The sequence below is a fragment of the Panthera tigris genome, chromosome C2, assembly GCF_018350195.1.
Source record: "Panthera tigris isolate Pti1 chromosome C2, P.tigris_Pti1_mat1.1, whole genome shotgun sequence".
In the NCBI taxonomy this organism is placed as follows: Eukaryota; Metazoa; Chordata; class Mammalia; order Carnivora; family Felidae; genus Panthera; species Panthera tigris.
In genome coordinates, this window is record NC_056668.1 from 120081752 (window position 1) to 120108474 (window position 26723).

At 35.3% G+C, this 26723-nt stretch overlaps 1 protein-coding gene across 1 annotated transcript in view; it reads left to right on the top strand.

Annotated features, from left to right (window-relative positions):
- The window catches only part of ATR (ATR serine/threonine kinase), a 99565-nt gene that overhangs the window by 60678 nt on the left and 12164 nt on the right, over positions 1-26723 (top strand). The window contains exons 29-42 of the mRNA XM_042999215.1: positions 1934-2098; positions 3142-3233; positions 8633-8724; positions 8947-9124; positions 10392-10571; positions 11012-11171; positions 13747-13926; positions 15686-15828; positions 16633-16730; positions 17160-17392; positions 18329-18463; positions 20006-20206; positions 22738-22881; positions 25442-25592. Coding sequence (XP_042855149.1) covers positions 1934-2098; positions 3142-3233; positions 8633-8724; positions 8947-9124; positions 10392-10571; positions 11012-11171; positions 13747-13926; positions 15686-15828; positions 16633-16730; positions 17160-17392; positions 18329-18463; positions 20006-20206; positions 22738-22881; positions 25442-25592 — 2152 coding nt within the window. The remainder of the gene's footprint in view (positions 1-1933; positions 2099-3141; positions 3234-8632; positions 8725-8946; positions 9125-10391; positions 10572-11011; positions 11172-13746; positions 13927-15685; positions 15829-16632; positions 16731-17159; positions 17393-18328; positions 18464-20005; positions 20207-22737; positions 22882-25441; positions 25593-26723) is intronic.

Genomic DNA, 26723 nt, shown 5'->3' on the forward strand with positions numbered 1-26723 from the left:
TAACACTGCCTTCAGTCCTGTGTTTCTTTAATAGCCTACCTTCCTGCTCTTCAAGTTGATTATTTCTTATCTTCTCATTTCTCTGTTTCCTCACCTACACTTAACTGGTAATCTTGCTTATTGTCATTAAGAAAATGAAGCCAGAGGCACCTGGGTGGCTCAGTCAGTTAAGCATCTGACTCTTGGTTTCAGCTTAGGTCACAATATCACTGTTTCATGAGTTTGAGTCAGAATCTGTGCTGACCTTGCCGAGCCTGCTTGGGATTCTCTCTCTCTCTTTTTCTCTTTCTGCCCCTCCCCTGCTCACGCTGTCTCTGTCTCTCTCAAAGTAAATAAATAAACTTAAAAAAAAAGAAAAGAAGATGAAGCCAGATGTCTACCAAATTTGAAAATACACTGACTTCTGCACCATAATCGTTTTTTTTTTCTCTTCTGTTATTCTTGAAGAAGGATCCCTTCCTGTCAAAATTCAATCCTTCTACTTGTGCTCTTTATTTCAGTCCTTCAGATATTCCTGCTTTCTCTAAAATCAGTAATTTATCTTCCTCAACCCGAGTATATAGACATACTCTGGTATCTTCCCTTAATTTTTTTTTTCCTCACATGCCTACAAGTGACGCCTACAAGAGAGGGGGAGGGACAGAAACAGAGGGAGACAGAGAATCTTAAGCAGTCTTCACTCCCAGCCCTAGACAGAGCTTGATCTCACAACCATGAGCCAAAATCGAGAATCAGATGATTGACTGAGCCACCCAGGCGCCCCCATCTTAATTTTTAATAATTCCCTTGGTCTTACATTCCCCTTCAGATACTTCCCATCTCTCTGTTTCTCTACATAGCCAGTTTTAAAAGAACTGTTTATCTTCCCTATAGTTACTTTACTTTCCATTCATTTTTTGACCATCCCAACATGACTTCTATCTCCATTCCACTGATAGCTACTCTTACTCAGAAAATCAGTGTCCTCTATATTGCCAAATCCAATAAATGCTTCTTAGTTCTCATTTTCTTAATTTCACAGAATCATTTGCTCACTCCTTTTTCATTAAGACATTTGCTTTTATTTCATGGCTTCTGGGATATCACATTGCCCAGGTTTCTTTAAACTAATCTGTTTTCTCGGGGCGCCTGGGTGGCTCAGTCGGTTGAGCTTTCGACTTCCGCTCAGGTGATGATCTCGCGGTTCGTGAATTTGAGCCTGCGTCCGGCTCTGTGCTGACAGCTCAGAGCCTGGAGCCTGCTTCAGACTCTGTGTCTCCCTCTCTCTCTGCCCCTCCCCCGCTCATGCTCGCTTGTGTGCGCTGTCAAAAATAAATAAACATTAAAAAAAAATGTTAAAAAAAAATTCTGCTTTCTCTTCTCAGTTTTATTTGCTAGTTCTTTGCCTAGTAATATAGTAGTACTCCCGTCTCCTACCCTGACCCTTTCTCTTCTTTCTATTCATTTCCTAGAGCATGCCATCTTTTCCCTTGCCTTTAAAGGACATCTTTGTGCTAAGTGCTCCCAAATTTTTATCTTCAACCTGAATATCTCCTTCGAACTCAGATTTGAGTCATCTCCCTATCAGTATATTAAAATACTTGTTTAAAAATTTTATAAATTTTAAAATGCAAACACTTATAAACTGTATTCAACAGAATTTATCATAAGTTGTATTTAAAGAGAGTTCAGAACCTTAAAGTTCTTTGTAACTCTCATCAATAGCAATTACTAATGTAGATTTATATTTTAAGTGGAACAAGAGTGTTAAGATAATAAAATGTCTGTAAATAAGTTTATAATTTTACTGTGAAATCTGCCTTGAAGCAAATACTTACTGTTGCTTTGAGAAAAATTCTCATGTGCTCTATTCACATAAACTGGTGGTTTTACAATTTTAGTTCCAGTTGTGTTTTTTTCTCTTATTTGATTGTTTTTTAATGGTTGAACAAAGAAATTGTATGCTGCTATGCATGAACCTGATGGAGTGGCTGGAGTAAGCGCAATTCGAAAGGCAGAACCATCTCTGAAAGAACAGATCCTTGAACATGAAAGCATTGGCTTACTGAGGGATGCCACTGCTTGTTATGACAGAGCTATTCAGCTAGAACCAGACCAGGTAAGATAATAAATGAAAGGCAACATAATGAAAAGAGCCCTGAACAAGGAACTCTGGAAACCTTTGTTTCAATACTGTCTCTACTAGTGTCTGGAAAATATTTAATCATCTCGGAGCTTGAGTTTCCTGATTGATGGAATTAGACATGTGCTAGAGGATCTCAAAAATCTCTTCCCATGCCAAATTTCTGTGACCTTAGAAATCCCCCAAATGAATGATGTGTGTCGAGGAGTATATTTATATTAATGTGTGCTCATTTGCTTTAAAATTTATACAATTTTTGTTTGCAATTAAAAGTATCAATTTGACATACATTTTTTAATAACAATTATTCCCTACAGTCTAGGAAACATTTTCAGATTTTACATGCCCCCTACCAGCCCTTATGAATTTCTGAAATGGTCCCTTAGAAATACTAAGCTATAATTAAAATGGGGGTGTGTTAACATATCTCCTGTTTACTGGGACAGGAAGGGAATTTAGAATTCTTGATTTATGATCTTGGCTTAGATTCTCTCTAATCTTACAGTATTGCTTTTTGTTGTATTTTACATGTTCATTTTCTCAGAAGCTCATACAGGATCCTTATTTTTCACAATCTTGTTTTCAATTTTAAAGAATATTATATAATCCTATATAACTCTTTAGTTACTACAGCCCTAAATCTATTTTAATGTTATTATGAGCTTTGAGTTTTAATTTTTGTGTGAGAAATAGTATGGTAAATAATCTTTAAACAAAATATTAAAGAGTACTCATTACATTTATATTTGATTTGCACCAAAAATTAAACCAAATCTGGAAAAAATAATAAATTCACTGTGAGAATTTTTTAGGTTGTCTGTGTATTCTTTTAATACTCACATATATTAGGACATTATTGGGGGCTTTACCATTACACCATGAAAATCAATTGCTGAACTAAGAAGAGTAGGTTTAGTGAGGCAAATAGTACTTTTTATTGAATATCAGTTAAACAGTTTTTGTTTTCCATGATATATTTGAAGTGATTATTGCTATTTTAAATATTTTTAAATTTCTAGATTATTCATTATCATGGTGTAGTGAAGTCCATGTTAGGTCTTGGACAGCTGTCTACTGTAATCACTCAGGTGAATGGAGTGCATGCTAACAGGTAATTTTTATTTTTTTATTTTTTTTAAGTTTATTTATTTTGAGAGAAAGAGTAGTGGGGAGGGTCAAGAAAGGGAGGGAGATAGACTCCAAGCAGGTTTCACGCTGTCAGTGCAGAGCATGTTGTGGGACTTGAACCCATAATCATGACCTGAGCCGAAATCTAGAGTTGGATGCTTAACCGAATAAGTCACCCAGGCACCCCACAGGTAATATTTTTTTTAAAGAATGATTGTATTTTGGGATACCTCAGTGGCTCAGTCAGTTAAGCTTCCACCTTTGGCTCAGGTCATGATCTCGTGGTTTGTGGGTTTGGGCCCCGAGTTGGGCTCTCTGGTTTCAAGCAGAGCCCACTTTGGATCTTCAGTCACCCTTTCTCTCTGTCCCTCCCTCCCTTGTGCAGGCACGCTCATTCTCTTTCAAAAATAAATCTTAAAAAAAAAGAACGGGGGCTTCTGGGTGGCTCAGTCGGTTAAGCATCTGACTTCAGCCTAGGTCATGATCTCGCCGTTCCCAAGTTTAAGCCCCGCATTGGGCTCTGTGCTGACGGCTCAGAGCCTGGAGCCTGTTTCAGATTCTGTGTCTCCCTCTCTGTCTCTGCCCCTCCTCCACTCGCACTGTCTCTATCTCTCAAAAATAAGTAAACATTAAAAAATTTTTAAAATTGATTTTCTTTTGTTATTGTATCTGAATCAAAAAATTTTAATCAGTGAATTGAGTTGACATAACATTTAGCAGAGAAATGAAATCTTATGTTTTCATGGTGCTGGAGATAGGCAACAAAAACTTTTTTTTTCTACTTTGTCGTAAGCTGATTTGGCACTTAACAGCTTACCTTTTTTTTGGTACCAAATGTCTTTATTTATTTTATATATACATATATATATATTTAAATATATTTAAATATATATATGTATATATATATTTATATATATATATATATACATATATATATATATTTTTTTTTTAATTTAGACCCAAGCTAGTTAACATATAGTGTAGTAATGGTTTCAGGAGTAGAATTTAGTGATTTATCACTTACGTATAGTACCCATTGCTCATTACAACAAGTGTCCTCCTTAATGCCCCTCATCCATTTAGCCCATCCCCCACCCAGCACCCCTCCAGCAACCCTCAGTTTGTTCTCTGTATTTAGGAGTCTCTTATGTTTTGTCTCCCTCTCTGTTTTTATCTTATTTTTGCTTCCCTTCCCTTATGTTCATCTGTTTTGTGTCTTAAATTCCACATATGAGTGAAATCATGATACTTGTCATTCTCTAATTTTGCTTAGCATAATACATTCTAGTTCCATTCATGTTGTGGCAAATAGCAGGATTTCATTCTTTTTGACTGCTGAGTAATACTCCGTTGTGTGTGTGTGTGTGTGTGTGTGTGTGTGTGTGTGTGTGTGTGTGTGTATACCACATCTTCTTTATCCATTCAGCAGTTGATGGACATTTGGGCTCTTTCCATACTTTGGCTCTTGTGCTAGTGCTGGTATAAACATTGGGGTGCATGTGCCCCTTCAAATCAGCACTTCTGTATCTCTTGGATAAATACCTAGTAGTGCAATTGCTGGGTTGTAGGGTAGTTATATTTTTAATTTTTTGAGGGACCTCCATACTGTTTTCCAGAGTGGCTGCACCAGTTTGCATTCCCACCAGCAGTGTAAAAGGGATCCTCTTTCTCCACATCCTTGCCAACATCTATTGTTGCCGGAGTTGTTAACTAGCTATTCTGACAGGTGTGAGGTGGTATCTCATTGTGGCTTTGATTTGTATTTCCCTCATGATGATGAGTTATGTTGAGCATTTTTTTCATGTGTCTTAACAGCTTATCTTCTGTCCCAAGAGTCCTCCTTGAATTATATTTGCTTTAAGACAGAAACCTTGTAGAGCTCACCTGCTATTGGTGAGGCTCATACAAACATATCCAAAAAGTATCTAAGCTCTGTCTACATTATTAGCACCAGTTATTTTCTGTGTTGGGGAAGAGGAAATTTTGTGACTGGTTTACAGAAAACCACTCTAGACTGTCTGTGTTTTTTCCGTAAAGGATTGATAAAAATGAAAGCTGCCTTCCGTTCCTAAAGAAAGTGGGTTTGTTATAGCAAGAAAATGATGCAAAAAAGTAGTATGTATGTGTGACAAAGATTAAGGCTGCATAGTTCTTCTGGTCTGGGGAGTAACTGGAGGTTTGTGCTGCTCTCGAAGCTGCATTGTTTGGAGAGCTAAAGTACTTATTTCTTGATGTATTTGCCAGATGCCAACTGACTATTCTGGGCAGTGAGATCTGATCAAAAGGGTTGGTATCTTAGTTGATCAGAGAGCACACAGGCCACTATTTTTAGTTAGGACTGTCAAAGCAGTTCTGCTAAGTATAGTTTCTATAAATTCCCAATTGTAATTTGCAAAGACTTCAAGTCTATAATGTTTGAGAGCAGAGAAGTTCACTGTTAATCAGATGGTTTCACAGTAATGAAATTTATGAAACAAGGGAAGAAACTTTGCAGAAGCAGATAAAGAATGGTTGTATGTTTTAGATGTTTCTCTAAATTAGTTGAAAGACTTGACAAGTAAAGTAATTTGGGAAGGTTCGTCATGGCTCAAACCTAGGTGTCAAGGTTCGTTATTACACATGCTGTAGAGTTAGACTCCTCTTCTCTTTGGATGTGGGATACATAGAGGCTTCTGATCTATCATATATAGACAACAAACAGAGTTGATAGAGGGAAGGGGTGGGGGATGGGCTAGATGTGTGATGGGTATTAAGGAAGGCCCTTGTTATGATGAACAGTGGGTATTGTATGTAACTGTTGAATCACTGAATTCTACTCCTGAAACCAATATTGCCCTATATGTTAACTAACTAGAATTTATTTATTTTAATGTTTATTTATTTTTGAGAGACAGAGCTCAATCAGGGTAAGGGCAGAGAGAGAGGGAGACACAGAATCCGAAGCAGGCTCCAGGCTCTGAGCTGTCAGCACAGAGCCCGAACAAGGCTCGAACCCACAGAACCATGATACCATGACCTGAGTTGAAGTTGAACCCCTAACCAACTGAGCCACCCAGGCGCCCCATCTAACTAGAATTTAAATAAAAATTTGGAAGAAAAAAAAAGATTGCTCTATCATATTGGAGCAAGTGGTCATAGAGAGGATGTGTTTTCTTTGGGGAGAATATTTGCATTTTTTTAAAAAGTTTTATTTATTTATTTAGAGAGTGTATGTGTAATAAGGGGAGGAGCAGAGAGAGAGAATCCCAAGCAGGCTCCATATTGCTAGTACAGAGTCCAATGCAGGGCCCATGAACCTGAGTGGAGATCAAGAGTCAGATGCTCAACTGATGGAGCCACCCAGGCTCCCCAAGAATATTTGCATTTAAACAAATATTCCTCCAAAATTATTGAATGTACTTGACCTACACAATTACTCTTTTTAGTGAACCTATTTATCGGGATAAGTTCTCACAGCCTGGTCCTCATTACCTTTTGGTACTTCTTGGTATAATACTTGGTATGACACATCCCCTCTAGATAGCAAATCCTGCTAATTCTACTCAGATTTTGATCTTAAAATTTTGATATTTTAGCATCTGGTGATAAGCTTGTAAAGTTATTTACAACTGGACTTTTTGAAAACTACATTTCTTTTTTTTAATATTATTTTTAAGTAACTTCTATGCCCAACGTGGTGCTCAAATTCATGACCCTGAGATTGGGAGTCACATGCTCTACTGACTGAGCCAGCAAGGTGCCCCAAACTACATTCTATTGTATTTCTTTTAGCCTTGTTCTAAATTGTTTTTGGTGGAGTTTGTATTTAGAAATTAGAGGATGTTCCATATTTATACTGCTATTTTAGATTTTTTTTAATAAAAAAATCACTGTTTTACATTTTTTAAATGTATTTTTACTACAGAAAGAGCAAGGAGGGCTTTTTATGGCATTGATCCTAACCTCTCTGATTCTGTTACCTTATTTATACTATGAGAATATGTGTGCCTTTCTGTGTTGTTAGATAATTAAATGGAAAAATGTGCTCAGTGCAGGGTCTAGCATATATCAGATATTCAAATGGTATGATAAATAAAGAGGAAATATGGGGGTGCCTGGGTGGCTCAGTTGGTTAAGCTGACAGCTCAGAGCCTGGAGCTTGCTTTGGATTCTGTGTCTCTCTCTGCCCCTCACCCACTCACACTCTGTCTCTCTTTTTCTCAAAAATAAATAAACATTATTAAAGAGGAAATATTGGGAAAGTCTAGCTTCTATATAGTTATGATCCAAAATATCATTATCTATCTTAGTGTCATATAAGTAGAATGTTTAGAAAAAATAATTACCTATATCATACTTGTTTTACAAATCCAAATTTTTTTTAAATGTTATTTATTTTGAGAGAGAGGGGGAGAATCCCAGGTAGGCTCTGTGCTGTGAGCACAGAGCCTGACACAGGGCTTGAACTCATGAACTGTGAGATCATGAGTCTGAGCTGAAATCAAGAGTCAGACACTTAACTGACCAAGCCACCCAGGCACCTCTACAAATCCAAATTTTAAAGTAACTCAAAATAGTTTAAGAATAGATATATAATTTAAGTAGCTTATTTCATATCCTTTGTTATGCCATTGACACGTCATTTGTAACTTTCTTAAGCCCTTTTATTGAGTGACCTTATGCACCCTGAGCTGCTCCTGACCTAGTACCCACAAGCTCCTCTATTTTTGCCTTAAACTTAATTCAAAATCCCAAGTTCTTAGAATTGCTTACCTCTGAATGTGTATATGTTCAGTTGGCTCTTTTTCCTCCCTGCCCTTTGTTCAAGTTAAGCACACAGCTAATCTTAAAACTGCACTTTGTAATTATCCAGGCATTAATTCTGTTCTAATATATGGCGCAATTTAATTTGTTGGTCAATGGCATTTTTAAATTGCCCCTTTAGAAGTAGTTATTGAGGGGCGCCTGGGTGGCTCAGTCCATTTAGCATCCAACTCTTGATTTCGGGTCAGGTCATGATCTCACAGTTTGTGAGTTTGAGCCCCACAGCGGGCTCTGCACTGAAAGAGTTCTGACAGTGCAGAGTCTGCTTGAGATTCTCTCTCTCTCTCTCTCTCTCTCTCTCTCTCTCTGCTCTTCCCAACTTTCTCTCTCTTCCTCTCAAAATAAATAAATATACTTGAAAAAAAGAACAAGAAGTAATTATTGCAAAAATGTTTTTTAGGGGAATGGAAACATTAAAAATCAAGGGGTTTTTTTTGAGCAGAGATTATCATTTTGTATTTAAGTACAAAGTACAACACAATACAAATACAGTAAATAGAATAAATAGAGTAAAACAATGAAAAAATCTCTAAATGCCACTTTAAATAAAGTTTAGTTGATACTGGCTTCTTTTAATAGGTCTGAATGGACAGATGAATTAAACACATACAGAGTGGAAGCAGCTTGGAAATTGTCACAGTGGGATTTGGTGGAAAACTATTTGGCAGCAGGTAAAATTACTTCTTAAAGTATAAGCAGTTTTAATACACTATAAATATTCAGACTTAAGTAGCTGAGTACCATCTATAATCTTTCAGCTTGTTTTATAATTGCCTTCTTGTTCAAAGTAGAATGAAACCATCTGTTCAGTATTTCTGCTGACCATTTTACACATGAAGTAAACCTTGTTTTGGGGCCCCATGGCATTCCTTGACTCTACATTTATTTTTCAGATGGGAAATCTACAACATGGAGTGTCAGACTGGGACAGCTATTATTATCAGCCAAAAAAAGAGATGTCACAGCTTTTTATGACACACTGAAACTAGTGAGAGCAGAACAAATTGTACCTCTTTCAGCTGCAAGCTTTGAAAGAGGCTCTTATCAACGAGGATATGAATATATTGTGAGGTATTTGTGGGGGAGGGTCCATTTTATATTCCTGGTTTGTAAGTGTCTTTTGATAGATTTGGAATGTTTTGATTAGTAAATAACTGATGGTATGTTTGGTATCATGTGTATCTACATACAATGGCTCTTTCACTCCTTTATCTTATGGTCACCCTATAGTTTTTTTGTTTTGGTTGGTTTTGGTTTGATTTTTTTTTTTTTTTTTTTAAGTAATCTCTGTGCCCAACATGGAGCTTGAACTCATGGCCCTGAGATCAAGAGTCACATGCTTTACCACCTGAGCCAGCCAGGCACCCCTCACCCTATAATTTTTTTTTTTAATATTCTAATGTATATCCTTTTCATTGGAAAAGCAATTACGAGATTTCTAAAAATAAGAAAAACATATTTGTCCTGTTGTAATGTCATATTGTCTAGACATTTACTGTGCCTGGCACTTTGGTGCTCAGTACTTGTTAGTTTCCTCTTCTTCTCACTTAGAAATACATTTGACATTTCTCTCCCCCAAAATGTAGGCCTTACACTATGAGGAAGGAAAATTAACTTTTAGAGGTAAGGAAGAAAATGATGGAAAACATTTCAGGTCTGTTAGTTCACCTGAGAAAAATAATACATGTTATCATTGAAAAGATAAGTTAAGAACTTTTTTTTTTGTTTTCAGTTAAAAGAATTTGCTATAATTTGTATCAGCCCATTTGGAAACCATTTAATGAAACCATAGATTGCACCACTGAGATTCTGTTCTGTAGCTACTCATCTGCATCCTCGAGCACTGAGTCATAGACACTGCATATTATATATGGAAAAAAACTTCTGTGAATGTGTCATGAGGGTTTCTATCATTCTTAGAAAAAATTAAAATTGTATTCATTTCACAGTTATTTACTGTCAGCTATGTCAGGCATATGCAAATATTTATGTTGATTCATAATGGATCTGTATTTTCTTTTATCTTCATATAGGCAATAAAATTTGATTTTCATATACTTGAATTTAGTTTTATATACCCTTCTCCAATTTACTTAACAGGAAATCAGGGACCATAGCAAAGCACTAAACATTTAAATCAACATAATTGGTGTTTAATACCTAATTTAAAAAGATAAAAATGTTACTGTTTATATACCAAGAATATATAAAATTAAAGTTCTTCCAAAGAAAACTGTACATTTTAGATTCTTCATGGCTAATTTAAGTACATGCTTTGTGTATGACATTAAGGAGCTGAATATGATAACATTTTAATATAGGCTCTATCTGTCTTCAGATTGCACATGTTGTGTGAATTGGAGCATAGCATCAAACCACTTTTTCAACAGTCTCCAGGTGATACCTCTCAAGAAGATTCTCTAAACTGGGTAGCTCGACTAGAAATGACCCAGAATTCCTACAGAGCCAAGGAGCCCATCCTGGCTCTCCGGAGAGCTTTGTTAAGCCTCAACAAAAGGTGTTTGACACTTTTTTTTTTATGTCAGTTATCATGAATTTGTTATTATACTTGCATATCCTTTGGGAGTATTTATCTTTCTTGATTTTCTCTCTGAATCTGTGTTTTTCTGTTATCAATTGTATAGTCAAAATCTGTATAGTTGAAATGAACCTAGTACTTAAGAATTACTTTTGTATGTACTGTATCTTGTTTTTTTTTTAATGTCCAAAACATATCTGGCAGAGGTACAGATAAAAGTTAGTATTAAAGTTTTCATAGACTTGTAATTGACAAAAATTGACCACCCTGGGAAAATTAAAATTAGTTTTTTAACAAATCAAATTTCTTTGATTTCTTTGAAATAGTATATTAACAAGGTTCCGTGTTAAGAGATATTTTTAAATTGTTGAATATACTTAAAAATTCTCTTTCCGTCTGTTTTTGTCATACTCATTTAGACCAGATTATAATGAAATGGTTGGAGGATGCTGGCTACAGAGTGCCAGAGTAGCTAGGAAGGCTGGTCACCACCAAACAGCCTACAATGCTCTCCTAAATGCTGGAGAATCACGACTTGCTGAACTGTATGTGGAAAGAGCAAAGTGGCTATGGTCCAAGGTATGGCCAAGGGAACGTCAGCATGTGTGTGTGTGTGTGTGTGTGTGTGTATATATGATATCATCATATATATGATGTTGTAGATTATGTATGTCTTACCAAGGCCTAAGAGATGATCCTTAATCCCAATTCAGACTCTTTTCCTGTCGCCTTTCTTCATCATTCTACCATAATCTAGAAGAAACCATTTTTCTTTCCTGAAGTCCCCAAATGGCTTTCCATTCAAGCTGAAAGTGCAGTTCTTTGTTTTCATCTGCCCTCCTTTTTTTTCTTGAGGGAAGCAGCCAATTTTTACTTTGTTTTTACCCTCTCTATATATAGACAGAGTATGTGCAGTAGGCACTCAAAAACTTATTTGTTAAATGAAAATAATACTGTTCCCTACTTATATCCTTGGCAGATAATTAGTTCTGGGTAGACTTGCCATTTTCACTCAAGATTAATTTCTAATCTAGCCTATCAGGAAGGGTTTAGCATAAGAACAAAAGTGCCCAGCAATCCCCAGATAAAAGCAATGGTAATGAGAAAGAAGCTTTTTGAGTATCTGAACTACTTGCAAAGGTTATGCCACAGATTTAAATGGCTGTTATTTATATATTTCCTTATGCTTGCCACCAGTCTAGAATTAGTAGTAAGCATAGCATGTTCTGAAAATTGACATTTAGCAGCTATAGCTGATGCCATCTGTTATTGTGGAGGCGAAAGTAATGACTCAGCCTGTATTTGTCATTACCTGATCATTTTCTGAGCTAGTGCTAGTCTGTATTGTAATGCCTTAAATTCACTGTGTTCAAAATGCAATTCATCATCTACCAGTCAATAACTGCTTCTCCTATATTCTCTATTTTTCTACATAGACTCTATTGAATCCTCTCATCTAAGACAGAAATCTGGGCATCATCTTGAACTTCTTCCTCTCCTTCATTTTCCACATACAATTGGAGATTAAATCTACCTTAGAAACATCTTTTGATTTTTTTTTTTAAGTAGACTCTACCTGTAGACATGGGGCTTGAATTCATGACCCTGAAATCAAGAGTTGCATGCTCTACCAACTGAGCCAGCCAAGTACCCCACTTTGGATTTTTAAAAAAAATTTTAATGTTTTTGTTTTTGAGAGAGAGAGAGAGAGAGAGAGAGAGAGAGAGAGAGAGAACAAGCAGGGGAGGGGCAGAGGGAGAGGGAGTCACAGAATCCAAAGCAGGCTCCAGGCTCCGAGCTGTCAGCACAGAGCCTGATGTGGGGCTCATGAGATCATGACCTGAGCTAAAGTCGGACGCTCAACTGACTGAGCCACCCAGGCACCCTGAATTTTTTTTTAATGTTTATTTATGTTTGAGATAAATAAATGAAAACTCACAGTGTGTGTGAGTTGGGGGAGGGGCAGAGAGAGAGGGAGACAGAAGCTCTGAAGCAGGTTCTGTGCTGACAGCAGAAAGCCTGATGTGGGGCTCAAACTCACAAACCGTGAGATCATAACCCGAACCAAAGTCAGATGCTTAACTGACTGAGCCACTCAGGCACCCCATCTTTTGATATTTTGATACATACTTCCAGTTATAAAATAGAAAAGTCATGGGGGTGTAATGTACAGCATGGTGGTGACTATAGTTAATAATACCATATTGTATATTTGAAAGTTAAAAAAGAAACATCTTTTGAATCGTCTCCGTCTTGTTTATCTCTGTTGCTTTCATGCATGCCTTTTAACATTTACAGCCTCTAATAATATTAATAGCCTTTTTTTTAATTTGCCTATTCCTCTGTGCCCATTACTGCAGTCTGTGATCTTTCTAAAATGCACATTGAATCATGTAGCTCCTCTGATAAATCTTCTGAAGTATTCTTCATACATTTATTATGAAGTCTGACCCCTAGAAAGTACACAAGGCTTTTCCTGATCGAGTTCCACTCTCCCTCTTCAGCTTCACCTGTCACTATCTCATAGACCCTTTAGGCGTCAGGTAAAACCAGATTACTTACCTTTTCCAGTAAAATTTTTATTCCTCCTTCTACCAAGAATGTCCTTCACTGAATACATTTCAAGAAAATTGCTATTTATTATTTAAGACCTAATTTAAATTATCTTCATTTGGTAACCTTTCCTGACTGTTGCTCTCCTCCATTTTCCTGTACCTTCATGTAGATTTAGAAGCGTCCCTTCTCTGTCCTTAATTATACCCATATATATTCCTCTGTTAATAGAACTTCACATCGTGTTGCTATTTTATATAGTCTATTTCTTCACTTGACTATGAACTTTTTTAAGCCAGAGATTTTGATTTATTCGTGTTTATCCCTAGTCATCTACATATGTGTTCAGTTTCTTGTACTTTGATTGACTGTAAGAATGAATGAGTGAATTAATGAATGAATTTGAGCTCTATGTGATTTGAAGCAATGCTTCCTTTTTAGGATTTTACTTTCACAGGAGGGAAATGAGACATGAACATGAAATTACAAAGATTTATACATAAAACATACTTAATGGTCTTTAAATGCTAACAGTTTTGTTTTTCAAAAACAGAAATATGTTTTTAAATTAAAAGGCTTATTGTTTCCTTTTTCCTTTTAGGGTGATGTTCACCAGGCACTAATTGTTCTTCAGAAGGGTGTTGAATTATGTTTTCCTGAAAATAAAACCCCAACCGAGAGTAAGAACATGTTAATCCATGGTCGAGCTATGCTGCTAGTGGGCCGATTTATGGAAGAAACAGCTAACTTTGAAAGCAATGCAGTTATGAAAAAATATAAGGCAAGTATATGTATAATGCAGTTTCATTAAGAGTTCAGTCTTTTTTTGTTTTTGCAAATGGATAAAATGATTTCAAAGTCTATATGGAAAAACACATGTATAAAAATACCCAGGAAACTTTGTGACTTTTTAGTAGTGTAGATAGCATAAGAAGAATTATCATGAAGCAAATACACTCAAGAAACCATCACCCAGGTCAAGAAGTAGAATATTATTAGTACTCTATGACCCACCCTTTCACCCTCCTAAAGGTAATCACATTGCATCCTGCAATTTTTTGAACAAACACAATGTATACCTTCCTTACTAAGTGTTAAGCTTTACATTGGTGGTATTATGAGAGAGCTACTTCCCAATAACCCATGAATCAAAGAAGAAATTGCAGTGGAAATTTAAAAATTATCTATAATAATAAACTAAATGATAATAAAAATACAACCTATCAAAACCTATAGGATTGGGGGGGCACATGGCTGGCTTAGTTGGAAGAGCATTTTTTTTTTTTTAAGTTTATTTATTTATTGTGAGAACAAGAGGTGGGAGAGCACAAGTAGGGTAGGGGCAGAGAGAGAAGCCCAAGCATTTTCTAATCCTGAAATTTTTTAAGCCTGAAAATTTTTGTATATTTCCTTCATTCTCTTTGCTTCAGTGACTACATGGGGAAGGGACACTGGCAGCCTCGTCCCTGTGGCTGGTTGGGCATATGAATCCAGCATTTGTTCCATACATCTAGTCATGTCATTCTCTCCTCTATCCACAGGCAGGTTGCCATCTATAAATTTTTAAGAATAGATTCAAGGTAAACTCAAGATTTAAGGTTCCTGGTTCAAACTATGTTCTCAAACTTGCTTGAATTAAGAGTGGAACTTCATTTAAAAGGTTTTTTTGTTTTGTTTTGTTTTTTTGTAGTCACCCATCCTATGTATTTTCCATCACATTTCAAATAATGTTATTTTAAAATAAATACACAAGGCAGGAAAAGGGAAATGAAATGATAATAGGGGACAAAGTAAGAGTGACCAGAAAGGTTGGAAAAAACTTGGAAGATTGTGGCCTCACAGAAGTCAAGGGAGAAAGTGTTTCCAAGAGGAAATGGTGAGGATAACAGAAACAGATGCTGAAGAGAGTTCAAATGAGACCAGAATTGGAAAGGATCTTTTAGATTTAAGGATCTGCTTTAGTGGAATACTGAAGACTGAAACCGTGAAGAAACAGTTTGAGGAGTGTGTGACGTGAATTCTTAGAAACCGGATTATGAAGTTGAGAGGGAGGGCAATTATCTGTGACAGATCTTGGAGAAAAATAAGATGTAATTTTTTTTTTTTTTTTTAGCCATATTTTTATGCTTTTAAACCCTGTCCTCCTCAGGGCTTTGATATTCTCCTTTCACTGAGATTTTTTTTAATAAAAAAATATATATGCACACATTCATAAAACACTTTAATCCATCTGGAAATTATTTTGATATATCATATAAAGTGGCCATGTAAATGGAGTTTTCTTTTCCTAAATAGCTGATTATTCTGACACTATCTCATGTTGGCCAGTGGACAACCCACCAGAACCAACCAGCTATCCTAAGAAAACCTTTTTAAGAAAACAGCTATTCTTTATCCAAATCAAAGAATCATTGTTCCTTTGACTTTGCTCTGCCTCCATGTGGGTCTCATACTTTTGATCCCTAATCATCTATTCGTACTTTATTTCCCAGCATAGTTTGGGGGTTTCTTATGTGAACATCTGGTATTCTCTTTTACAGGATGTGACCTTGTTCCTGCCAGAGTGGGAAGATGGGCATTTTTATCTTGCCAAGTACTATGACAAATTGATGCCCATGGTCACAGATAACAAGATGGAAAAGCAGGGTGATCTCATTCGGTATATAGTTCTTCATTTTGGCAGGTAAGTGTGAGAACTGTATGTGTGCTGATTAAATATGTCAGAGTGCCTCTTTTATCACAGATCTTAATGTGTTCAGGACGTTTTCTGTTTCACCACTGATTCAGTCTTTAACCTTAGATAAGATATGTTTTTTCTTTATATCATTCTTTCTTCCTTTTAAAAACTAAACTTTATTAGTGGAAAAAGTAGTGTGTGTGTATGTGTGTGTGTGTGTACATTTTTTTTTAATTCAGCAGTGCCAGTATTATACAATGAAAATTAAGTGCCCTTCCCATTCCAGACCCTCAGCTTCTGAGTCTCCCTCCCTAGAATTTTAGAAGACTCTTAATGTAATATATTTAGTGGTTATAATTAATTACCAATGGAATGTCTCCTTCCTGCCCATTCTGCTAAGAAATACATATGAAAATCATTTTGACATTAGACTTGTAGGAAGAGCTTATCTCTTAGACTAGATAACAGGTGAAATATAACTTGATTTTATATATATCATTGTATTATAATCAAATAGTGTATTGTCTCATGCCTACTGTTTATATTTTCACATATTATTTCCTAAGAAGTAATAATGACATTCCATTCATTCTTCTTGGCATAGGCAATGTGGAGCTTAGTGAAGAATATAGTAACAAAAAGAGATAAGGGAGTCGAAGATAACCTCTACTAAGAAGAAATACTGACAACATAATTTTTGTCAGAAGGCTATGCAAAATTCAAGTGGTAGTTTAAGTCTTTACATTTTAATCTACATAATGTAAAAAAAGAGCACTGTGTTAATAACGTTTTTTTTCTGTAAAATTGCAGATCTCTACAATATGGGAACCAATTCATATATCAGTCAATGCCACGAATGTTATCACTATGGCTTGATTTTGGTGCTAAGGCATATGAATGGGAAAAAGGTATAATTTTTTTATGTAAAAATTTCAAGGGATAAGAATTTTAACTTTAGCATAAAGTCACATTTGGCTTGGCAATCTAACTTACAAAAAGCTAGAAATAAATTTGATAATTAAGATTGCATGTAAGTGTAAGAAACTAAAGTTAAGAAAAGAGGAAATGCGTGGACTTAGTTGTTAGTCCATGGACTAAACGCATGGACTTAGTTGTTGCAGTTCACAGCCTGCAAATGAGAATCTTCTCATTCATTCAACAACCCAACACATATTGAGAGGAACTAGTTTAAACCAAATAAGTTATCCTAAAAATTATAATGAACTGTGGCTTGTTCTGTGTTTCTAGTGAAAATTAATTGCCCTTGAGTTTTTCAGTGACCCTGAATATTTTAACTGTTTTTTCTTCACTGTTTTTTTAACTTTGTTTTTTTCCAGCTGGCCGTTCTGATCGTGTACAAATGAGAAATGATTTAGCTAAAATAAACAAGGTTATTACAGAGCACACAAATCACTTAGCACCGTATCAGTTTTTGACTGCTTTTTCACAGTTGATCTCCCGAATTTGTCATTCTCACGATGAAGTTTTTGTTGTCTTGATGGAAATTATAGCCAAAGTGTTTCTGGCCTATCCTCAACAAGCAATGTGGATGATGACAGCTGTGTCAAAGGTAATGTAATAGTCACTACAGTGTCATTTTCCATTTTATATGGCATTGATTATTTAATGTTAATATGAAGATGTAAGTTCCATTGTTTCTTTCTTAGATTAGTAGTAAAACATTGATTTTAAATACTTGAAAAAAGAGAAAGTAAAGCATTATATGTCATTTTAAAGTTCAGGAATATGTACCATATCAAATGAAAGGACAGGTACGTTAAGGTCAAAGAATTCAGCATCCTGTTTCTCTGTGAAGTCTAATAAACTTTAGTGCATGGTATAAAAATGGTAGCCTACTTTTTTCGAAGTGTTTTATCTGAAGTACCTAAACTTTTAATAATAGAAAAGCTTTATTGCATTATTAATAAGCATTTATAAGGTGGCAAATATATTTAATTATAAATATTTTGGAGAATTTGGAAAATACACAGAGATCTAAAAAGGAAAACTAAAATTCACTAATTCTACCATTAATATTCTTCCGTATTTTTGTATGTATATTTTCTATGCATATTTTAATGCTAAATTTGGATTATAGAGATAGAGAATTTGATATTTTTCACCTACAATTGTTACCATAAGCATGTTCGTATGAATTCAATATTCTTTGAAGACGCAGTTTTAATAATTATATAAAATTCTATAGTAATTTATTTTCTGTAATTTATTTAACTGTTGGTTTTCCATAGTTTTACTCTTGTAATACATCTAGACACATCTGTATTCTCATTTCTGATTATTCTACCAGGATAAATTCTAAGAATGGAATTCATAAGATAACAGCATTTTTATGGCTGTTGAAAGCATTGCCGAATTGATTACCAGGAAATTTGAATAGTATAAATTCTCATCATCATCATGAATACTTTTTAAGTTGATTTGTGTCAAAATTTTGTTATTTTTTAAAAATCTTTTATAAAACTACATTTAATTTTTTTTATGACAGTCTTCTTATCCCATGCGTGTGAACAGATGCAAGGAAATCCTAAATAAAGCTATTCATATGAAAAAATCCTTAGAAAAGTTTGTTGGAGATGCAACTCGCCTAACAGATAAGCTTCTAGAATTGTGCAATAAACCGGTATGATCATAAATCTCACTACGTATAGACCAGTACTGGATAATTTATACAAAACTTCTGTATGATTTTAGCTGGTTGTCTTTCATTTGATTAGTTAAGTGAAAATTCTAATAAATGAGTGTACACATACATCAAAATTCATCAGATTGTGTACTTAACCTCAATAAAGCTGTTTTTAAATTTTCTAACCTGTCCCTCTCTCAGATATACTCAAAAATTTCTAAAAGCTCTTTTTAATGTAGATTATTCAGAGAGTAAATTATCCATATCTATTAGAAATAATTTAAGTAGAAGGATATGAAATAGGCTCTAAAAATATAAATATGTAAAATACTCATAGTTATCTCTGTTATTATTTTGTGTCATATCTTTAAAGTTTCAAAACTTACATGTTAACCTACAGATATGAGAGGAAAGAAGATTGGAGTTTTGATTTTCATTTCATTTCATTCTTTCAGTACACATTTATTTCATTGCCTCTGAGGGAACAGGCACTATGCTGAAACAAAGATAAATAAGACATGTTCTGCTGCCTTGAGGAGTTGATAGAATCATAGGGAAGAAAGGAGATGATTATCATCTAGTTTAATGACTACTTTTTTCAGTATATTTCTGTAATGAACATGCTTAAGGGGTAACCCACTCTTTTACCCAAGGAATTGGAAAAGTACCCTAAAGAATACCTAGAAAAGGTAAAAGTAGGGAATGAGGATAGTTATAAGGAGGGAGAGAGAGACTCTTTATAAGTAAATAGCTAGATTTCACTTTACATACATATTCAGTCTATTCGCTCTTTATAGATAAGAAAATACAGACTATTCTATGTCTCACCTTCCCTTCATCAATAAACACCTTGAAAGAAAAATATGTTTTTGCTATCTGCATTAGTCCTATTTGACCTTTGATGTACTTGGCATTATCAAAGACAGTGTTATGATAATGGTAAACATTTACTATGCACTGGCACTTTTCTAAATGCTACACATGTATAAGTTTTCAGTTCTTTATCTGAAATTTTTGTAGCCAGCTACATTTAGGAATTCAGAATTTTTCACATTTTTAAAGGTAATGCAGTGTATGTACTTAATATTGAGTATCCCTACTGCAGTTATTCTGTTAAAATGTCCCATAATCGGTTACATAACTGTTTCTGCAGTAAAACATACTAATCTTTGTTCTAAGTGAGAAGTTCAGGTATCATTTTGCTGCCAAATGAGATTTAGTACTGAATAAAAGGTTTGATTTACACAACTTTTTGGATTTTGTAATAGGGGATAATAGACTATATGCCTCTATTATCTCCTTTATTATCTCCTTTAGTCATTAAACAGCCCTGTGGTATAGGTACTATTACTGATGCAGTGAAAGAATACAGAGTAGGTAAAATGAGATGTATAAAAAATTTTTAGAAAACCACTGACTGCTTAACCATTGTGATTAAAATACTGTAGAAATGGAATTTTTGTTTTGGTTGAAATTAAGCATTCTACAATTCAAGGTAAACACAGAGTAATTAAAACGTACTGTTTTTTTTTCCCCCAGGTGGATGGAAGTAGTTCTACATTAAGTATGAGCACTCATTTTAAAATGCTTAAAAAGCTGGTAGAAGAACCAACATTTAGTGAAATCCTCATTCCTTTACAGTCAGTCATGATACCTACTCTTCCATCAATTCCGGGTGCTCATGCCAACCACGAGCCATTTCCTGGGCATTGGGCCTATATTGCCAGCTTTGATGATACGGTAAACTTCAATGTTACATAACTAACTACAATTTTAAAATTTAGTAAAGTTAGAAACGGCAAAGTAAGTTTAAAGGTGTCTTTCTCAGAAAGTAAGTAAATTGTATTTACAAAGAAAAAAATGATTAGAAGTACAGAAAAGTAAAACTTTATACCAGTGGGACAAAATTAAATGTTAAAAATGTTCCCAAGATCTATGACCCACAAAAATATCCATATGGAGAAGACTGGTACTTTTCTAATGTGTATTATGATGAACAAGAGCCATGCATCTTAAATAGCATACTAGGGGAGATGGTTCCTTCAGAATTTTTAGCTTTTTATGTCCTCCCTTGAACACATTTTCTCTTCTCAACTTTTCTAGTACATATTGCTAACATTACATGTCTTTTTCTAATCATGTGCTACCTTTGTTTCGTCAGCTTTTCAATCATATACATGTTATCTTCCCTTGTGCATTGTAAGATATACACACACAATATTTAGACTTATTTTCCTTTTAATCATGTATAACCCCTAGGACAGTGTCCTTAAAATAATGATTGAGTATTTTGATTTTTTAGATGTTCATATTTGTTTTAGTTTGAGTATAATTTTTATTTTCCACAATTTGACTTTTCCATACTTTCTTTTGTCCTAAAAATGGAGAAAAAAATGAGAACAAAATATAGTTTTTGTTTATACTTTGGAAGGACACAAAATTCAGCTAAGAAGAACTTGATTTTTTTTTTTGAAGTATAATATGTAACTATAAATGTAACTTTTATTTTTTTATTTTATTTTAATGTTCATTTATTTTTGAGAGAGAGAGCAAGAGAGAGCTGCATGTGTGTGAGTGGGGGGGGAGGAGCAGAGAGAGAAGGAGACACAGAATCCAAAGCAGGCTCCAGGCTCTGAGCTGTCAGCACAGAGCCTGATGCAGGGCTCGAACCCACAAACCACGAGATCGTGACTCGAGCCAAAGCTGGGTGCTTAACTGACTGAGCCACCTAGGTACCTAAATATATGACTATTTTAAAGAAATGGTACTAGAGCATTTCTAAGTGAATTTTTTTTAATGTTTATTTAATTTTCAGGGAGAGAATGGGTGAGTGGCAGAGAGAGGGTGGGGATAGAGGATCTGAAGGGGGCTTTGTACTGACAGTAGAGAGGCCAACATAGGGCTCACATGCTTGCACTCATGAACCATGAGATCATGATCTGAGCCGATTTCAGATGCTCAACTGACTGAGCCATCCAGGCGCCCCCTAAGTAAATACTTTTCATAACTGTGTTTGTTCCAGCAAGTCTATAGATCAAAACATTTAATTGCTTCATAGCCAGATACTAAACCATATAATGAAATCATTCTTACTTATAATCAGGTTTTGTTTTTAACTTAAGAATAATACTCAGCTTATTGACTCACCTTATTAGGTAGACTTGATTTTGGAAAGAGTTTCTTTTTTCAAAAATCAAGTTACTTTAAATTGATAATCATTTCTTACTCTAAAGACATTTAGGGGCACCTGGGTGGCTCAGTTCGTTTAGCGTCCGACTTTGGCTCAGGTCATGATCTCACTGCTCGTGAGTTTGAGCCCTGCATCGTGCTCTGTGCTGACAGATTAGAGCCTGGACCCTGCTTCGGATTCTGTGTCTCCCTCTCTCTCTCTCTCTACCCCTCCCCTGCTTGTGCTCTGTCTTTTCCCTCTCTCAAAAATAAATAACCATTAAAAATAAAATTTAAAAACAGTGCCTACAGGCTCTGAAGACAGGCTCTGAAAAATGTTTCAAAAGTCATTTAAACATTGTGACTGTTCTGAAGAGAATACCTAAGTTTAGATGTATAAGCAGTTACATTACTGATAAAGTAATCCTTTTACTTTATATCCACTCCTAATGGGTGAAAGTGGGTCTCTATTCATGGGCAACCCATTCTTTTCATAGATGATAGGTGATTACGATCAAAGACATCTTTAAAGGGGCACCTGGGTGGCTCAGTTTGTTAAGCGTCTGACTTCATCTCAGGTCATGATCTCGCATTTCGTGGGTTTGAGACCCATGTCAGGCTCTGTACTGACATCTCGGAACCTGGAGCCTGCTTCGGATTCTGTGTCTCCCTCCCTTTCTGCCCCTCCCCTGCTCATGCTCTGTCTCTCTCAAAAATAAATAAACATTAAAAAAAAAAAGAAATCATTAAAATAATAAACTTACCACACAATATAGGTTATTATATTCTTTTTGTTAGGTAGCACAATTTTTAAATATAAAAGTTTAAATGGGGGTGCCAGGGTGGCTCAGTTGGTTAAGCGGCAGACTCTTGACTTCGGCTCAGGTCATGATCTCATGGTCCTGAGATTGAGCCCTGCATCAGGTGCGCGTACGCACTCTCTCCCTCCCTCCCTCTTTCTCTCTCTCTTTCTCTTTTTCTATTGTTCCCCCTCTCCCTCTGCCCCTCTCCCCTACTAACACACACTCTCTCTCAAAAAAAATAAAAAATAAAAAATTTAAAGAATCTTGACCTTAACTTCTATATAATTCATCATCTTTTAGGTGGAAATTCTTGCATCCCTTCAGAAACCAAAGAAGATCTCTTTAAAAGGATCAGATGGAAAGTTCTACATCATGATGTGTAAGCCTAAAGATGACCTGAGAAAGGATTGTAGACTGATGGAATTTAATTCCTTGATTAATAAGGTTTGGAGATAGTTTGCTTTAATTTTAGAATTACAGTAATTACTATCATTGTGATAGGAACTTTTCCGTATGCAAATAGATCATTCTTTTTTTTTTAAATTTTTTTTAACGTTTATTTATTTTTGAGACAGAGAGAGACAGAGCATGAACGGGGGAGGGTCAGAGAGAGGGAGACACAGAATCTGAAACAGGCTCCAGGCTCTGAGCTGTCAGCACAGAGCCCGACGTGGGGCTCGAACTCACGGACCGCGAGATCATGACCTGAGCCGAAGTCGGCCGCTTAACCGACTGAGCCACCCAGACGCCCCAGATCATTCTTAAAAAGAGAATGAAATGTACTACCTTTTTTGTTTTCACTTAATTTTTTTTAATTGGGATAAAATTTACCATTTTAACCATTTTGAACTGTTCAGTTAGTGACATTAAGTACATACACATTGTTGTGCAACCATCCCCACCATCCCTCTCCAGAACTTTTGCCATCTTTTCATACCAAAACTCTGTATCCAGTAAACAATAACTCCTCATTCCTCTTCCTCCCCAGCCTCTGGTAACCACCATTCTACTTTCTATCTCTATGAATTTGACTACTCTAGGTACCTTGTAGAAGTGGAATCATATAGTTTTGGGCCTTTTTTACCGGCTTTTTCACTTGGTATTGTCTTCAGGTTTCATCCATGTTACAATGTGTCAGAATTTTTTTCCCTTATAAGGCTGAATAATATACCATTGTATGTGTATATTGCATTTTGTTTATTCATTCATCTATCAAGGGACACTTAGAATGTTTCTACCTTTTGCTATTGTGAATAATGCTGCCATGAACATAGGTATATAAATAACTCTGAATTCCTGCATTCAGTCTTTTGAGTGTGTATACAGAAGTGGAATTGCTGGGTTCATGTAACTTTTTAAAAAATTAGATTACCTTTATTATGTTGAGAAAAATGTGTAAGACCTGTTAATGAGGGAAAATATTATCTATTGAATGTTTTTTTTTTTTAATGTTTATTACGTTTTTTGAGAGAGAGAGAGAGAGAGAGAGCACAAGTACAGGAGGGGCAGAGAGAGAGGGAGAGACAGAATCTGAAGTAGGCTCCAGGCTCCAAGCTGTCAGCACAGAGCCCAACACAGGGCTTGAACTCACAAACAGCGAGATCATAACCTGAGTTGAAGTTAGATGCTTAATTGAGTGAGCCACCCAATCGCCCTTCCCAAACATTTTAAATAAATTTTTAAAAAAGTCCTTCATTTCATATTGCCTTTGAAATGGGCTTTTAATGTGGTATAAAGTTTTGTTTTGTTTTCTTAATATTCTTATTTATTTTTGAGAGATAGCATGAGCAGGGAAGGGTCAGAGAAGGAGGGAGACACAGAGTCCAAAGCAGGGTCCAGGCTCCGAGCTGTCAGCACAGAGCCCGATGTGGGACTTGAAATCGGGAACCGTGAGATCATGACCTGAGCCGAAGTCGGACGCTCAATCGACTGAACCACCCAGGCGCCCCTAAAAAACTTTTTTTAAATGTTTGGTAAATTGGTAACTTAATTCACTGACTGTTAAACCAATTAGTATGTTCATCCGAAGCTCCCTTGAGTGTTTTTCTGGTTAGGAGTATTAGATGGCCTGGCTTTAGTTTATAAATGTATCTTTTTCAGTTTTGTTACTGATTAATTTATTTCGTTACTGTTCTCCTCATTGCCATGGTCAGATACAGTAGCCTGATTTTCAAAAACTACAGTCTGTGTTTGTCTAGGAGACCACAAACTGATCTTTACATGTAAATTCTAATACTATACTGTTTGGCTGACATTTATGTAGCCTACTTATTCCTGGCATTTAAAATATGTTTTTGGTTAGTGGTTGTGCTTTTGAATTGGACAAATTGCAATTATACTTATATGCTTAGTCTGTTTGTGTCCTACAGTTCCAGAATTAAACAAAATACTGTTTATCCTTTCCTAAATTAATTCAGAATTAATCAAATGAGATGTAAAAAGCTTTCTTCTGCTAGGAGATAGTTTTTCAAATGAAGCTGTAATATCAAGCTGCAAGAATAAAAATAAAATTTTTATACAATATATAAAATAAAAATTTTAAGGATATCATAAAACTCATACTTTTTTGTTTATAAATTTTTGAGATAATCAAAATTAAATAGCAGTCTTTGTACCTAAGGACTTAACATTTCAGTAATATCTATAAAGCAATAAACAGTGAAAGAACATTTTGTCATTGAATATACAACTTTAATACTTTCAACACAGTATTCTCACGTTAATAATTAAAAAAGTGAATGGGTTGCCCATGAATAGTGAATAATTCTCAGTGAATAATTAAAAAAGAGGGACTTGCCCAAGGCATTTTTAATGATTTGGAAAAAGAGGATGGATACTATCCTAGTAGTATCCTTTCCTACCATTCTGAAGAATTATTCATCTATACCACAGAGTAAACTTTCACTGACATTCTTTTGCTATGAAATGAATAATTTTTAGATATATTTGACATGACATGTAGAATTCTGAATTTTTAAGTTTATGTGTTGTTTTTTTTTAATAGTGCTTGAGAAAAGATGCAGAATCTCGCCGAAGAGAACTTCATATCCGAACATACGCAGTTATTCCCCTGAATGATGAATGTGGGATTATTGAATGGGTTAACAACACTGCTGGCTTGAGACCTATTCTGACCAAACTATATAAGGAAAAGGGTACTAAAATGAATTCTTAAAGTACAAATATATAATGAGTATAAAATCTAACATGTATAATTGTTATTAACGTATCTCATTGTACCTCTTTTTTAATAAGCCATAGTAGAATTTCTAGGTCAAATGATAGTCTATATACAGAAGTACTAAGGTGTTTGTCTTTACACCTTCCTTCTCTATCTTTATCCCGAAAAATTTGATGTAGCTTACAAAAATGTACATGAAAATTTGTTTTTCACAGAGGTTTTGGTTAGCAATTCTGAAACTACTTTACATGTATACTCAACTTTATTTTTTATTTATTTATTTTTAATGTTTATTTATTTTTGAGAGAGAAAGAGAGAGCATGAGCAGGGGAGGGACAGAGACTGAGGGAGATGCAGAATCAGAAGTAGGCTCCAGGCTCTGAGCTGTCAGCACAGAGCCTGACACAGAGCTCGAACCCATGAGCTGTGAGATCATGACCTGAGCTGAAGTTGGATGCCTAACCGGCTGAGCCACCCAAGCACCCCTGTATACTCAACTTTAGCAAATAAATAAATATATTGTGGATAATGAGAGCTAGTTTTCTTCCACTGTCAGAGGAAGAAAAGGAGAAAGAAGGTTTGAATAAAGCCAAAAGTATTAGATTGGAATTAGAGACTCCAACTGGCCAAGCCTCAGATAATTTGAGCAAGAAAATAAATAATGATAGTATAGATTATAACTCATGGAATAAAATTGACATGAGTCCACACTGATGTAAATAAATGCTTCAATAAATAAGTAGGGAAGTAGGAACAGTTCTTCCTTACAATACATAATAGATCTTCCTTGTAGTTAATGAATGTAGAGGAAATTATGGAAATAGAAAATCACCAATTAGCAAGTACCACAATAATAATTATTGCAGGCAGCGATTATCAATGGATGTTGAAATTAATGGGCAAAAGGTTATTTGTAGGGTCTCAAAGTATCTCCCCATAAGCTACTTCTTAATTAAAAAGGAAGAAAAGTAGTAACTTTACAGTGGAGAAACAAAAATATGACTGGTTAGAACTCTTAGAAAATTTCAAGGTAATCAAAAACAAAGACAAAAATTACTCACATTTGAGGACATTAAGGAGATAATGACAGCTGAGTGTAATAAGG